The following is a 14,555-nucleotide window of genomic DNA, read 5'->3' on the forward strand; positions in this document are numbered from 1 at the left end:
GTTCCCCTGCAGACTGCCAGGGCCCCGCTGTCCTCCACCTACCCCCAAAGTCACCCGTGGGTCCAGCCCCTGCAGGAGCACCGTCTCCACCGTGTGCTCTCACAGCACCCTTCCCTTCTCCTCAAGCAGAGACTGCAGTGCTGGTTAGAGAACTCCACCATCTGCCGGGTATACAGACAGCAGGCTGGCAAGCTGGTCCCTGGAGTGCCTATTTCCTGGGGTCTTCTGGGGTCTTTCCCGCAGCCTCATGCCAAGAAGATATGAAGCTTTAGTGAATCACATGGTCTCATTCTTTGGTCAGCAAATGTTTCTTGAGCGCCAGCTGTGTCCCAGCCATGGGCCAGGAATACAGCCATAAAAAAGACAGACAGCGCCTGCCCCCCGACGACCAGGGTAAAACCTTTACCAAAACATACCATAATCTTAGGTTAAAATTTAAACCCTAGACTAGGCAAAAAACATCTGGCTCTCGTCCAGGCACTGAAAGGTTGGTGGGACAGCCTCAGGATATCTGGTGACTTCAGAGCCTGTGCTTTTAACAGGGATTCATCCATGGCTTGGCTAGTGGCTCTGATATATCAGCCCCCATTTAGAAGAGGCCCACCTGGTTCAGGTAGAGACTGGGGGCTGCTCTGACCCTCTGCCCCCTCCATCCCCACCTCCCAAGCATGAACATCACTGGCTGGGGCTCTGGCCTGAGGAAGGAAGCCCGTGGCAGTGTGCCCGGATAGGCCGGGTTATGCTGCAGTAACAACCAGCCTCAGTCTTAGTGTCGTGTAGGACATAGCAGACTTGATATCTGACCAAAGCCGCATATCCATCATGAGTCTGCCGGGGGTCCTGGTCCACATCTTCTCATCCTTGAACCAGACTAGAGGAAGAGCATCTTGAATGTGGCCACTGTCCGTGGAAGAAAGAAAGAGCACTCTGCAGGGTTGCACATAAATAAGTGTTTGGGCCCATAAATTACACACGTGATATCCACTCAAAGCTACTGGCCAGCACTAGTCCTCCTGCCCCACCCAACCACAAGGGACCAGGAGGCACAAGCCCACCACGACCCAAAAAGTGAGAGCTGGACTTCTCAGTGAAGCGGCATGTGTCCCGCAGGTCTCCTAATGCCCAACATAACGCACTTCCGGCACCACCTCCGCAGGTGTGCCCAGAACCCTTGGGGCAGGGCAGAGCTCAGAGCCCTTTGCTCCCGCTAAGTCTAACCTCCTTCCGATGTTGCCTGACCCTGCAGGAGAGGTCCAAAGACTCCGTTTTTCCTCGGTGTGGTCTTAGAGGAGGATCCTTGCCTCCATCTCTTTCTCTTCATCCCCGAGTCTCGCATCCCTGAAGCAGACTTGCGGCTCATTCCCAATGGCTTTGCCCATCTTGCTTCCGGTATCTCAGCCAGGACCGGCAGGCCAGGGTGCTGGCCAAAGCTGGTGGCCCTAGAACCTTCATTTCTTCCACCTCCGCCTTGTTCTCTCCAGTTCTGTTTTTACAGAAGCTTCTAGAATAGTTTAGCCTGGTATCACCACAGCCCAACTAGGGGTTCTTGGCTGCCCTCTTTCCTGAGATGAGCCTTATCTCAGTGTCCCTGAGATTGCCCAGGAGTTCTGGGTATCTCCTAGCACACACACCCCTGAAACACCCTCTGCTCTGTGTATGTCGTCCTCATGTGGACCCGTAGCATGAAGTTTTGGCCGTGAGAGGTGACCGGTTCCCTGGGCTCTGATGGACCCGGTCTTCTGCAGACCAAACAACCTCAGAGGAGATTCATTTTCACCCTCCACTTCCGGCCCATGTCCTGTTTTATCATGACAGCTGCTCCTTGAGTCCTTTTGCAGGAAGCCTGTGTTCTGACCCTTGGCCCTGCCTCCTGCCTTTCTCTTCTCCCTGGGTGCTGACCAGGTCTTCCTCCTAGTCAGTAGGGCCTCTGAATCTCCATGAATGAGCAGGTGGACTTCCTGCGGGAGGGCGACAATTACCCATGCAGGGAAGGTGAACTGTCCTGTTTCCTCCAGAGCTCAGTCAGTCTGTCTGTAGTGAAGAGTGACTGGGAGCCTGCACACTGGGCCAGAGGAGCTGAACATCTTCCTGCCGTCCTGACCCAGAGTTCAGTCCCTGGGTTCCGACCTCTCCAACTCGGCCCAGGTATCTGGGGTGCCTTGGAGGCTGGACTCCCCAGCATGCCGGCTTCTCATTGGGCAGAGCCCTGTGTGCCGTCCCGGGAGCAAGCTCGCCTTCCGCGCCTTTGTTCTCATCCCCCAGGACTGGCTCCTCTCCCTCCATGGCTCACCCCTCCCCCTGCTTGTCTGATCGGTGCTCAGACTCATCCTTTCAGGCTGGCTTTCCTGAATCTCACCAGAGTGGGTGTGGGAGCCCTACGTGGTTCTCAGCTGGAAGAAAATTCCCCTCTCCAGCAGCCTTCCTAGCCTCTGCATCAGCCTCACTCTGCACCAGCCTCAGGGCTGGTCTTGGCCACATCAAAGATTGTGGGAGTCATCCTTTGTCCTCGTTTCCGGGTGCTGAGAAGCCTGTTTTGCCTTCATTGCCCAGCCAGGATCTATCCTGGGGTCTCTGGGGCCTTCTGTGCCAAGCACGTCCAATCCCATCATCGTCACCCCTTGTAAATGAATAAGGGAGAGACGGAGGCCCTTCCCAAGAGTCCAGCTCACGACTTCGAGCCCTCTCACCCTCCCCAAGCTACTGAGAGCACAGCCTCCTGCAGCAGGGCTTCTCCCTTCCTCAAGGTCTTCCGTCTTTCTTTTGTCCAGGACAGTGGGTGGGAGGTGGGGCTGGGAACACAAGCGAGCACTCACATTTTCCTGGTTTCCATCTGTACAGAAACTGACATCCTTCCTTCTCCCCAGCCGACGGCCGGGTCAAGGATGTGTTCCTTCACAGCCCGCCCATGGGCCGTGGTTCCCAGAGATGACCAAGACAGGGGTTGTTATTTTTGCAGATATCAACGAATGCCGTCACCCTGGCACCTGCCCTGATGGGAAATGCGTCAACTCCCCCGGCTCCTACACTTGCCTGCCCTGCGAGGAGGGCTACAGGGGCCAGGGCGGGAGCTGTGTAGGTGAGGGCTGCCTGCCAAGGCACGGAGGGGGCTGTTTGGTCTGGGGACCCTGGGTTGAGCCCACACTTGGTGGTGGGGGGCGGGGGGAGGCATGGGCAGAGGGAAATGGCTTGGAGGCTATGGTCTTTCGTGACCCAGCTGGGTTTCCAGATGACGCTGGGGATGAGGTGGGTGTGCTTCAGTTACTGGTGCTCTGCCCTCTGAATCAGCCAGGGTGGGGGGACCCTTAGGCTCCTTGGCCATATCCGTCCAGGAGCTACATACAACCCAAGGTTCCAGAGGCTTCTGTGGCTGGATTCTGCTAGGTAGGCTGAAGGTGCCATGTGTCTTTTGGAAGAGGCTGATGCCAGTGGTGTGGAGGAGGGGTCTTCTGCCCTCCTGGACCTCAAGAGCAACATCTAACACCAATGCCTAAGAGAACGGCGGGAGCTCTTCTCTGGAGGTCGGGGTGGGGGGCGGGTTGCATGTCAGCCATAGGAGGAATGCACTTTCCCTCAGCCCCCGCAGGAAGAAGGGCCCAGGGCTGGGGATGCCAGAAGGGACTGAGTCGTGAATAGAGACTTTGAGGCTCTGCAGAGGGCAGGCATTTCCCAGGCCTTTGGGACTGCCGCTCAACCGCCCATGCAGAACTTGGCCTCTCTCTGTGTTACCCACTCGCCCGCTGAAGCTGGTGGGTGGGCTGAGAACTTGGGGTCATACCCATTTGGTTGGCGGGGAGGAGACCAGAGAAGTTCAGACTCACTCTAAGGTGAGGCAGAAGTCTTAGACACTTGCCTCCAGGTGTCCTAAGATGGGCCAAACCAATCCCAGGACTGGGTGGGGAACCTGGCCCCCCCTTTTCTAGGAACTTGCAGGGTGCTCTGTGTCACTGGATGGAGCTGAAATCAGCTCAGGGATGGAAGTTAGTTCGGCGGGGGAAGGGCACCCAGCCTAGGTAGATGGGTCCAGGAGCAGGAATGACCTCTGGTCCTTCCCAGGGTGCTAGGGCCCCTCGGAATGCTGGTTCCCCGGCCTCACAATGGAGACACTCGGCCTGATGCTGGAGGCTGCGTGAGGGATAGGAGGCCAGCTTGGACTTCTCTCCCACAGATGTGAATGAGTGTCTGACCCCTGGGGTCTGCACCCACGGAACATGCATCAACCTGGAGGGCTCCTTTAGATGCTCCTGTGAGCAGGGCTACGAAGTCACCCCAGACGAGAAGGGCTGCCAAGGTACAAGGATCCAAAGCGCCCTTTGTCCTCCATGACACGTCCGCCTGCAGCTCCTTCCCTCTGGCCCACATCCCTGAGCTGACCCAACACAGCGCTGCTGCATAGACTATCTTTCCCCGACACCCCCCAACCCCACCCCACTCCTCCCTGTCAACCTCCAGCTAGCCTGGCATGTCTGTCCTGCAGAGAGCCCCACACAGAGCTCAATGGCCTGTTTCAGATGTCGACGAGTGTGCCATCCGGGCCTCGTGCCCCACGGGCCTCTGTCTCAACACGGAGGGCTCCTTCACCTGCTCGGCCTGTGAGAGTGGGTACTGGGTGAATGAGGATGGCACCGCCTGCGAAGGTAACCCTGGGAAGGGGGGTGGCCAAGGGTGACTGAGAACACAGGCCGTCAGACCTCCCAAAGAACCCTCCGTTTGTCCTCTGGTTTGGGGTTGATGCTGGGGGTCTCCAGACTAGGCGAGAGGACTTTGTGAATGGACTTGAGCTTCTGTTTTCTCCATGAGGACAGAAAGAGAAGGGAGTCACAGAGACAAGAGGGAAGGAAGCTCATGGCCGAGCCGCCCCAGAAGCATCCCCGGGGAGAGGGTACGGGGGTGGCCTTATAAGAGGCCCAGAGCCAGGGGCTCCCCTTCCCCGGGGGGCCCACAGAGTCCGGCAAGCTCAGAGAGGAAACCAGAGGCGCAGGGTGGTTCTGGCCTGGCCAGGTGGAGGGAGGCATCCCCAGGCCCGCCGGGTGACTGACTGGCTGACTGTCTGCCCTAGACCTAGATGAGTGCGCCTTTCCTGGAGTCTGCCCATCTGGAGTCTGCACCAACACCGCCGGCTCCTTCTCCTGCAGGGACTGCGAGGCGGGCTACCAGCCCAGCGCCCTGGGCCACACCTGTGAAGGTGAGGGCCCCCGACAGGGAGCAGGAGACTAACCCTTCACCCGCAGAGAAGGGAGTTCGCCTCAGATGGTAGGGGAAGCCTATTCTCGCCCTCCCTCCCTAAACAGGCGTCAGAAAGGCGACTGCAGATCTGGGTCTAGGGAGCCAATGAGCCACTGGACCAAAGCTTCAGTGCTTGTCACAATCACGGGGAGTTTGTTCGATTGACATGCGGCTTCCAGGCCTTGTCAGACCGGCTAAGTCTGTCTGTTGGGGATGGGGGTCTTGAGATCTGTTATCTAACAGGCTCTTCAAGAGTTCCTTTTAAAGGTGGGTGCTGCGACATTATCCTAAAGACCCTGGCCGGTACCGGGCCATCTGTGAAAGAAAGCAAAAGTGTTAGCTGATCAGTCATGTCTGACTCTTTGTAACCCTACGGACTGTATGGACTGTAGCCTGCCAGGCTCCTGTCCATGGGATACTCCAGGCAAGACTACTGGAGTGGGTTGCCATTTCCTTCTCCAGGGGATCTTCCCACCCAGGGATCAAACCCAGGTCTCCTGCATTGGCAGCCAGATTCTTTACCAGGGAAAAGGATCTGAGCCACCAGGGAAGTCCCAGGGCAATCTGTAGGCCAATTTAAATAATCCACTTTCTGTTACCTCCTCAGGTTCTCTGTATCTGCTTCCTTGGCTTATTTCTCAGTTGTTTTCCTGTTGTTTCTGCAAAATCTCAGCCATGATGAGGGCAGTAGGGTTTGGCCACCTTAGGCCAGGGTTGCTGCTGGAAGAGACCAGGTGTTCCCTGGGTGGGCACAGTGTGGGAAGCGGGAGGCCAGGGGAGCCTGCCGGGCTGGGCTGGGGCAGGATGGAGGGAGCTGCATCCATCCTGCTCCCCAAAGGCTCCCTCGCCAGCTTCTCCCAGCTGTGCCAGTTTACAAGGGGATGGTGCTCCTATGGGTCCAGTCTCCTCTGGCAGACCTCTAGGTCCTCTGGAGACCTCCCTGATGATCCTTGCCCTTGGGAGGTCCTCCCATCGGTTCCACCTCCCCACCCCACCCCTCCGTACTACCATCTCCTCGTGTGGCCCTGCAGATGTGGACGAGTGTGAAGACCCCCAGAGCAGCTGCCTGGGAGGCGAATGCAAGAACACGGCTGGCTCCTACCAGTGCCTCTGTCCCCCGGGCTTCCAGCTGGCCAATGGCACGGTGTGTGAGGGTGAGTGGCTCAGGTCTCCCTGGCCGGGGATGGGGTGGGGCGGAGGGTTTCCCTATGCCGTGCGCTCCCCGGGGAACGTCGCCCCCCTCCCGGGGGAGACACCACCTGCTCATCTGCCCGCAGATGTGGACGAGTGTGTGGGCGAGGAGTACTGCGCACCGCGCGGCGAGTGCCTCAACAGCCACGGGTCCTTCTTCTGTCTCTGTGCTGACGGCTTTGTCAGTGCAGACGGGGGCACCAGCTGCCAAGGTGAGAAGCCGGCAGCAGGGGCCATTAGGGGTCATCCCGCGTACTGACAAAATGCTCGCGGTCCACCTGGGGTGGGAAGATGGGAGGCTGAGGGATGAGGTTGGCAGCCAGGTGTCAGGGAGGGTCTCTGGAACCCTCCTCCAGGGCCTGTCCATGATGCGTACAGCAGGTGCCTTCACCCTCTGCCCTGCCTGGTTCCAGGGCTCCACACCCAACGGCGCCTCTGGCTTCCAGCTCTGGTCTCTCGCTCAGATCTTCCAGCCCTTTTCTACTTCGAGACACTCCCTGGCCCTCCTCTAGGCGAAACTGCCCAGGGCCCTGGTGACCCATGGCTGGCCCTGCTGACAAACGTCTCTATTCTAGATGTGGATGAGTGTGCAGTCACTGACCGGTGTCTCGGGGGCCAGTGTGTCAACACCGACGGCTCCTTCAACTGTGTGTGTGAGACTGGCTTCCAGCCCTCCCCAGAGAGCGGGGAGTGTGTGGGTAAGGGCTCCAGGGGCTAAGCAGACAGGGCTCTGCCCCATGTCAACAAACAGACACCTCCACCCTGCCAGCTCCTCAGCTCCCTGGGGCCAGGAACCCCAGCTTCGAGCACTTTCCATAGATTAATCATCCAATGGATAATGTCTTTATTCAGCCTCTTCTGACTCAGGGATTGCCCCCAGGATGTCCTTGTGCTGTAGCAGAGCACACAATCTAGTTTTTTAAAAGCCAAATGGATGCAATAGACATTTACACCACCTGGGTTCAATGCCTTTTGCTGGGACAAATAGACAGTTATGGATAATCTTGAAACTAAGCAAGGGAGACATATGAAGACAGCTCTCCATAATACACTTTGGGAAAGGTTTTATATAGAGAGAAGTCGACACTGCTCTGCTGTGGAGGGCAGGGTGCAGGGGGAAAGGAGTGTCACAGAGGCTGAGAGCTCTCCTGGACAATCAGGCCTGCGGCTCAGGGGAAAGGGTCCTGAACTTGATGTTTTGGGGTTGAAATGAGCATAGTGGTTTGGAACCAATCAAGAACCTCAGAAGTTGAGGGGCATGACCTTGTCATGCCAGAGAGATGGGGTCAGGGTAGTGACCTGGCCACTTCTGTCCCCTCTCCTGGCCCTGGGGACAGACATTGACGAGTGCGAGGACCTCGGAGAACCGATATGCGGGGCCTGGAGGTGTGAGAACAGCCCTGGCTCCTACCGCTGTGTCCTGGGCTGCCAGCCTGGCTTCCACATGGCCCCGACGGGAGACTGCATTGGTGAGTGGGGAGGGGGCGTGCGGGCTGGGAGGCCGAGGACAACATCTACTTTTCACGTACCTAGCTAGAGACGATTTTTGCAGCTGTTTGTGTGTTTTCCACGGAGCAGTGCTTACACAAAAATTGAGGAGGACTGTTTAGTTTAGTTTTCTCACCCTGTGTTCAGAAGTTAGTGTTCAGAGACCTTGGTGTTAATGAGCCAGATAAATAAGTATTCCCAGCGAGTAGAGAGCACAGCCTACACCGTAGCCCGCCCTGTCCCGCAGACATAGACGAGTGTGCCAACGACACTGTGTGTGGGAGCCATGGCTTCTGCGACAACACCGACGGCTCCTTCCGCTGCCTCTGTGACCAGGGCTTCGAGACCTCGCCCTCCGGCTGGGACTGCGTTGGTGAGAAGCCTGTGGCCTAGCCAGCTCTGAGCCAGGGAAGGGAAGGCTCTTGGGCCCTTGACCCCGTCTCCACAGATCTTGGCTGCCCTGCATAGAGAGGCCCTAGGGCCCTCCTCCTGAAAGGTTCAGGGTCACGTGGGCTCCACTTGGAGCCCTCAACACAGAGTGACAAGGAAGGGGGATTTCAGCTCCCCCGACAGAGGATGAGTTGGTAGGATGGCACCCACCGACTCGACGGACATGAGTTTGAATAAAACTCCGGGAGTTGGTGATGGACAGGGAGGCCTGGCGTGCTGCAGTCCATGGGGTCGCAGAGTCAAACACGACTGAGTGACTGAACTGAACTGAACTACAGGGGACCTCGGGCTTCCCAGGTGGCTCAGTGGTAAAGACCCCACCTGCCAATGCAGGAGATGTAGGAAACGTGGGTCCGATCCCTGGGCTGGGAAGACCCCTTGGAGTAGGAAATGGCAACTAACTCCAGTATTCTTGCCTGGAGGATTCCCATGGATAGCGGAGCCTGGCAGGCCTCAGTCCATGGGGTCACAAAGAGTGGCACCCGATTGCCCAGTGGAGCACACACACACCCACTGGGGCATCGTGGCCAGGTTGATCAGGGAAGCAAGGCCGCCCTTCTACCAGCAGGGGGAGCAAGCACACTAGTGAAGGTGCCACCTTTTCCCAGAGACTCAAGGGTTCAAGAGGCACGTTTGGGGAATGTGCAGGAGGAAGCCTTCCTCGTCCATTTATGGGCCCTTTTCTGCCACCCTTCTCCCTCCCTTCCCATCCCCTCTGCTCACCTGGTCCTCCTTCCTTCGAAGTCATACCCACTTCCCGCTCTTCCCCAGGCCCTAGCCTGTTTCTTTGGGGGTTGGGCGGGGGGTGGCGAGGATGAGATGGGGATCTGCCCGCGGGGCTGGAGGCAGGGGCAGGGGCCTGGGCCTCTCCCTCGCCCGCGAGCCGGTCCTCCTGTCTGGCAGACGTGAACGAGTGTGAGCTCATGCTGGCGGTGTGCGGGGCGGCGCTCTGCGAGAACGTGGAGGGCTCTTTCCTGTGCCTCTGCGCCAGCGACCTGGAGGAGTACGACGCTCAGGAGGGCCGCTGCCGCCCGCGAGGGGCTGGAGGTGAGCCCTGCGTCCCACCCTCACAGTGCACTCTCCCCCCCACCCCCCCTCCTCGCTGTCTGGCGTACACAGTGCTTCCGCTGCTCCAGCTGCAGGGCTGCGACGACCCTACAGGAGGCTCTAGAAGCTCTAATGCCAACTGGGGGGAGGGGGCAGGGAGCTCAGATTGAGCCTTGGTTGTTATTGTTCAGTCGCCAAGTCTGAGGTCACTCTTCGTGACCCCATGGACTGCAGCACACCAGGCTTCCCTGTCCCTCACCATCTGAGCCTTGGAGGGACCCTCAGTCAAACCCCAGGAAGCTCTTGGGTGAGGGAGGTCCAGGAACTGAGCTAAGCTCCACTCTGCCGTCCCACTCCACTCCAGAGCTGCCGGTTTCAAACTCTCAGCCCAGGACTAGGATTCAGCTGGCCTTCTCTGAGTTGGGGGAAAGCTAGCAGGACCTGGAACAAGGAAGGGTGGGAGGGGCAGGGGTACAGTGTGACACAGAGGAATGGAACGGTGTACCATACCATGCTCGTATGGTGTGATGTGCCGGGGACTGGGGCCACCTCACTGCAGGGGAGGAAGGCAGGATGGTATCTTGGAAAGAGCAGGGGTGTGGCACCAGAGGAACTGGGGTCACTTCCCTGCTCTGCCACTAGGTGGCCCCTGCAAGTCACCTAGCTTCTCTAAACCTCAACTGCCTCTTCTATAAAAGAAAGCTGATGATAATAAGCTCTTCATAAGGCTTATCAAGTGAGATAGTAAAAGTACACTGTACTTTATAAATGTTTAAAGTTTAAATAAATTCAAAGGCCAGGGTGCCCCAGGGGGCCATGAACAGATGTTAACAAGGGGCGTCTGTCACACACAGGTCCGAGTGTCCCTGAGGCCCGGCCAGGGGCACACCCACCAGGCCCTGTCCGCATGGAATGCTACTCTGGACAGAAGGACCAGACGCCCTGCTCCAGCCTTCTGGGCCGGAACACCACGCAGGCCGAGTGCTGCTGCACCCAGGGCACCGGCTGGGGAGATGCCTGTGACCTGTGCCCAGATGAGGACTCAGGTAAGGCCCCCAAGGGTCCCAGGTCCTCTCAGAGTCGGCTCTGCAGGGCGACACAAAACGAAGTAGGGGGTGGTGTGCAGAGTCTTTCTCTCTCTGAGCTTGGATGCCTCCCTGCACAGTCGAGTTCAGCGAGATCTGCCCTAGTGGGAAAGGCTACATCCCTGTGGAAGGAGCCTGGATGTTTGGACAGACCACGTACACAGGTAACCTCCCCAAGACCCTCTTCCCCAAACGCCACTCACCTCAGTGGGCCTGGCCTGGTCCCCCAGGAGGCCTCTGCATGCAGGCTTCGCCTCTCCGGTTGCTTCTAACCTTCCTGTCCCAAGGCTACAGATCTACAGATCTTTAGCTGGAAGTTCTGATCTGAGCTCCTCCTGGATTGTCCTGGCAACCCCACTTTGGTTTCTCTGCTCCCCACGAGGCTGAGTTCTCCAGGAACAAGCTATGATGCCTTGACTAACCCACTCCCAGGGCACAGGGACAGAGGCCAGAGGCAGCTGCTGATCTCCCTGGCCCCACTTACAGAGCCAGAAACTTTGGGGAACTCATCCTCAGAAAGGGTGGTTTGGGTATGGACTTATACCTGAAACTGGAAAAGGAAACCGCAGAAACGGAAATGGTTCTCCTTGAGTGCTTATTATGTGCCAAGCACTACCTCACATGTATTAGCATCTCAACCCTCATAACAACTCTACAAGGTTAAGGAGTAGGAGCCACATTTTCTAGGTAGGGAACTGAAGCAAGGGACAACCTAAGCAATTGGCCCAATGTCACCTGCCCCATCAAGTGGCAAGGCTGGGATTTGGCCCCAGTCAGTCTGGCTTTTGGAGAAGGCAATGGCACCCCACTCCAGTACTCTTGCCTGGAAAATCCCATGGACGGAGGAGCCTGGTAGGCTGCAGTCCATGGGGTTGCTAAGAGTCAGACACGACTGAGCGACTTCACTTTCACTTTTCACTTTCATGCATTGGAGAAGGAAATGGCAACCCACTCCAGTATTCTTGCCTGGAGAATCCCAGGGACAGGGGAGCCTGGTGGGCTGCCATCTATGGGGTCGCACAGAGTCGGACACGACTGAAGCGACTTAGCAGCAGCAGCAACAGTCTAGCTTTGGAGCCCCTAGATCTAAGAACTGCCTCATCCCGCGTCTCGCCTTGCCCTCACTCAGCTCTGCCCTCCCACAGATGCCGACGAGTGTGTGATGTTCGGGCCCGGGCTCTGCCGGAACGGCCGGTGTCTCAACACAGTGCCTGGCTACATCTGCCTGTGCAACCCTGGCTACCACTACAATGCCGCCCGTAGGAAGTGTGAGGGTGAGGATGCCCGCCACCCCTCCCCACCCCGGGGCCCACAGCTGAATGTTCCCCCACCCCCCTGCCAGGCAGCCCATTTCTGGCTGGAAGTGTCCCCCTTCCCCAGGGAGGACGCCCGCTGCAGCAGGGGGCGGGGGTGCCTAATGGCAAGCCATCCTTGGGCTGGGGCCTCCCAGGCTGGGCGGGAGGTGGGGGGGCCGTTATCAGTTACGAGAAACCCCCATTCCCTGAAGGCGGCGGTGGGTGGGCACAGCGCGTGGGCACTGCCCCCGACATTCCTCCCCGTCTCCCTGCCTCCCAGATCACGACGAGTGCCAGGACATGGCCTGTGAGAATGGGGAGTGTGTGAACACGGAAGGCTCCTTCCACTGCTTCTGCAGCCCACCCCTCACCCTGGACCTCAGCCAGCAGCGCTGTGTGAACAGCACCAGTGGTGTGGGTCAGTGGGGGTGGGGGTGGGGGGGGGCAGCAGGGGGAGCAGACCGGGGCTGGGGAGGCTCACGTGCCCTGTGCCCCCAGAGGACCTGCCTGACCACGACATCCACATGGACATCTGCTGGAAGAGAGTCACCAATTACGTGTGCAGCCATCCCCTGCACGGCCGCCGCACCACCTACACCGAGTGCTGCTGTCAGGATGGCGAGGCCTGGAGCCAGCAGTGTGCTCTGTGCCCCCCCAGGAGCTCTGGTGAGAAGGCGGGGACGCCGCAGAGCTGGGCCCCCAGGGTAGGGGATATCCTCACCTTGGAAAGGGGCGGGGGACTTCAGAAAGGAGTAGGGCAAGTCACGGGCCTGCCTTCCCTCCCTCTTGTTTGGGGATGGATGCTGTGGGGCAGAGCAGGGTGGGGGAGAGGAACTCGGGGCAGTGGTCCCAGCACCTCCCTCTGTTCTTGAGTCGGAAAACAGCACCCCGGGCCTCAGCTCCCAAGAGCCCGGGCCCAGCTTCCTCTCTCCCTCCTGCTCCTGACAGAGGTCTACGCTCAGCTCTGCAATGTGGCCCGGATCGAAGCCGAGCGGGAGGCCGGGATCCACTTCCGGCCCGGCTATGAGTACGGCCCGGGGCCGGATGACCTGCACTATAGCCTCTACGGCCCAGACGGGGTCCCCTTCTACAACTACCTGGGCCCCGAGGACGCCATCCCCGAGCCACTCTTCCCCAGCACGGCTGGCCGCCCAGGGGACCGCATACCGCTCCCTGAGCCTCCCCTGCAGCCCTCAGAACTCCAGCCCCACTATGTGGCCAGCCACCCAGGTCTGTGTTGCTGCAAAAACGGGGAAGAGGTGGGCTCTGAAGCAGTTTCACTTCCATCTTCTCCATCTGCTCATCACTGTCAGCAGGGTGAGGACAGGAAAGGGAAAAACCCACCCAGCCCTTTCACGGGTCACCCAAGGGACAGGTGCAAACAACCCCCTCTGACGGACTAACTAACACAGGGGACGCTAAGACGTACAGGACACCATCCCAACCTGAAAGCTGCTCGTGGGAGCTGAGAGAGGGGCCAGCAGCACACTCCTCCCACACCACGTACAGTGTGCAGAACACGCTGCTCTACAGGTTCAAACCTGTGACCCCAAGTGGGAATTGTTGTTGTTCAGTCACTAAGTCATCTCTGGCTCTTTGTGACCCCATGGACTGCAGCACACCAGGCTTCCCTGTCCTTCATTATCTCCCTGAGTTTGCTCAAACTCATGTCCATTGAGTCGGTGATGCCATCCAACCATCTCATCCTCTGCCATCCCCTTCTCCTCCTGCCTTCAATCTTTTCCCAACATCAGGGTCTTTTTCCAGTGAGTCAAGCTCTTCGCATCAGGTGGCCAAAGTATTGGAGCTTCAGCTTCAGCATCAGTTCTTCCAATGAATATTCAGGGTTGATTTCCTGTAGGATTGACTGGTTTGACCTCCTTGCTACCCAAGGGACTCTCAAGAGTCTTCTCCAGCACCACAGTTTGAAATGGGAATTAAGGATTTCTAACCCCTTTAAAGGCCCACTGTGGTGACCTGGTTCGTAAGTGGCAATGACCCCAGCACTCAGGACTTGGATTCTAATAAGGAAGTCGGGCTTGGCATCTGTGCAGTGGTGCTTACCACGGGCACAGCCACAGTATCAGACTGATCAAAACTACACTGAGGTTAGGAGGAGGGTCTTTTCCAGGGGAGGCGAGTTACTTAGAGGAAGAAGAGGGTTAGGCAGAACTAGGAGCAGTTTTGCTTTATGGTGAGTGAGGGTTGTCCCTTTTGCTACCAGTCCTGTCCACCCCCAAAAAGCTATGTGAAGATTTTACCGTAACATCCTGCCACTAACCACAACAAAGTCAAAACTATACAGAGATACCGAAGTGCTCAGGATCCCTGGTGTTGTGAAAACAGTGAGTCCCTACCTCCCTGGAGCCTCATTTAAAGCAAGCATGTTTCCCCATCTAAAAATGACACATAATTATTTTTTACGGGTATTGCCTTTTGTCTCACCATCTTTCTGTGACAGTGTTATAACCCTCCCCACCCCAGGAGTTCATTAGGCTCCTCTGAGCAGAGGGCAAGGGCCCCAGGGTGGGGTATGAGACCTCAGCCCCCCTGGCTCTCTGACTCCCTCCTCCCAGAGCACCAGGCTGGCTTCGAAGGGCTCCAGGCAGAGGAGTGCGGCATCCTGAATGGCTGTGAGAATGGCCGCTGCGTGCGCGTGCGCGAGGGCTACACCTGTGACTGCTTCGAGGGCTTCCAGCTGGACACGGCCCACATGGCCTGTGTGGGTAGGTCTGGAATCAAGAGTGCTAATGCCCGGGGGCAGGACGGCCCTGCT

The 14,555-nt window shown here is 58.0% G+C and overlaps 1 protein-coding gene across 6 annotated transcripts in view; it reads left to right on the plus strand.

Annotated features, from left to right (window-relative positions):
* The window catches only part of LTBP2 (latent transforming growth factor beta binding protein 2), a 109,348-nt gene that overhangs the window by 91,418 nt on the left and 3,375 nt on the right, over positions 1-14,555 (plus strand). For 2 of the 6 annotated variants that reach the window (XM_086319669.1, XM_086319673.1), the window contains 17 exons: positions 2,957-3,076; positions 4,166-4,288; positions 4,509-4,634; positions 5,057-5,182; positions 6,255-6,377; positions 6,501-6,626; positions 6,990-7,112; positions 7,752-7,883; positions 8,150-8,275; positions 9,256-9,399; positions 10,254-10,445; positions 10,565-10,648; positions 11,630-11,758; positions 12,060-12,197; positions 12,278-12,445; positions 12,728-13,096; positions 14,356-14,505. In XM_086319669.1, the coding sequence (XP_086175795.1) occupies positions 2,957-3,076; positions 4,166-4,288; positions 4,509-4,634; positions 5,057-5,182; positions 6,255-6,377; positions 6,501-6,626; positions 6,990-7,112; positions 7,752-7,883; positions 8,150-8,275; positions 9,256-9,399; positions 10,254-10,445; positions 10,565-10,648; positions 11,630-11,758; positions 12,060-12,197; positions 12,278-12,445; positions 12,728-13,096; positions 14,356-14,505 (2,499 nt within the window). Of the gene's footprint in view, positions 1-2,956; positions 3,077-4,165; positions 4,289-4,474; positions 4,635-5,056; positions 5,183-6,254; positions 6,378-6,500; positions 6,627-6,989; positions 7,113-7,751; positions 7,884-8,149; positions 8,276-9,255; positions 9,400-10,253; positions 10,446-10,564; positions 10,649-11,629; positions 11,759-12,059; positions 12,198-12,277; positions 12,446-12,727; positions 13,097-14,355; positions 14,506-14,555 lie in introns of those variants that run through there. The other 4 variants (XM_086319671.1, XM_086319670.1, XM_086319672.1 and 1 more) reach the window with 4 other exon arrangements.

The sequence above is a fragment of the Bos grunniens genome, chromosome 10, assembly GCF_055505025.1.
Source record: "Bos grunniens cultivar Pamir isolate PY7600 chromosome 10, Bosgru_T2T1.0, whole genome shotgun sequence".
NCBI classification, from domain to species: Eukaryota; Metazoa; Chordata; class Mammalia; order Artiodactyla; family Bovidae; genus Bos; species Bos grunniens.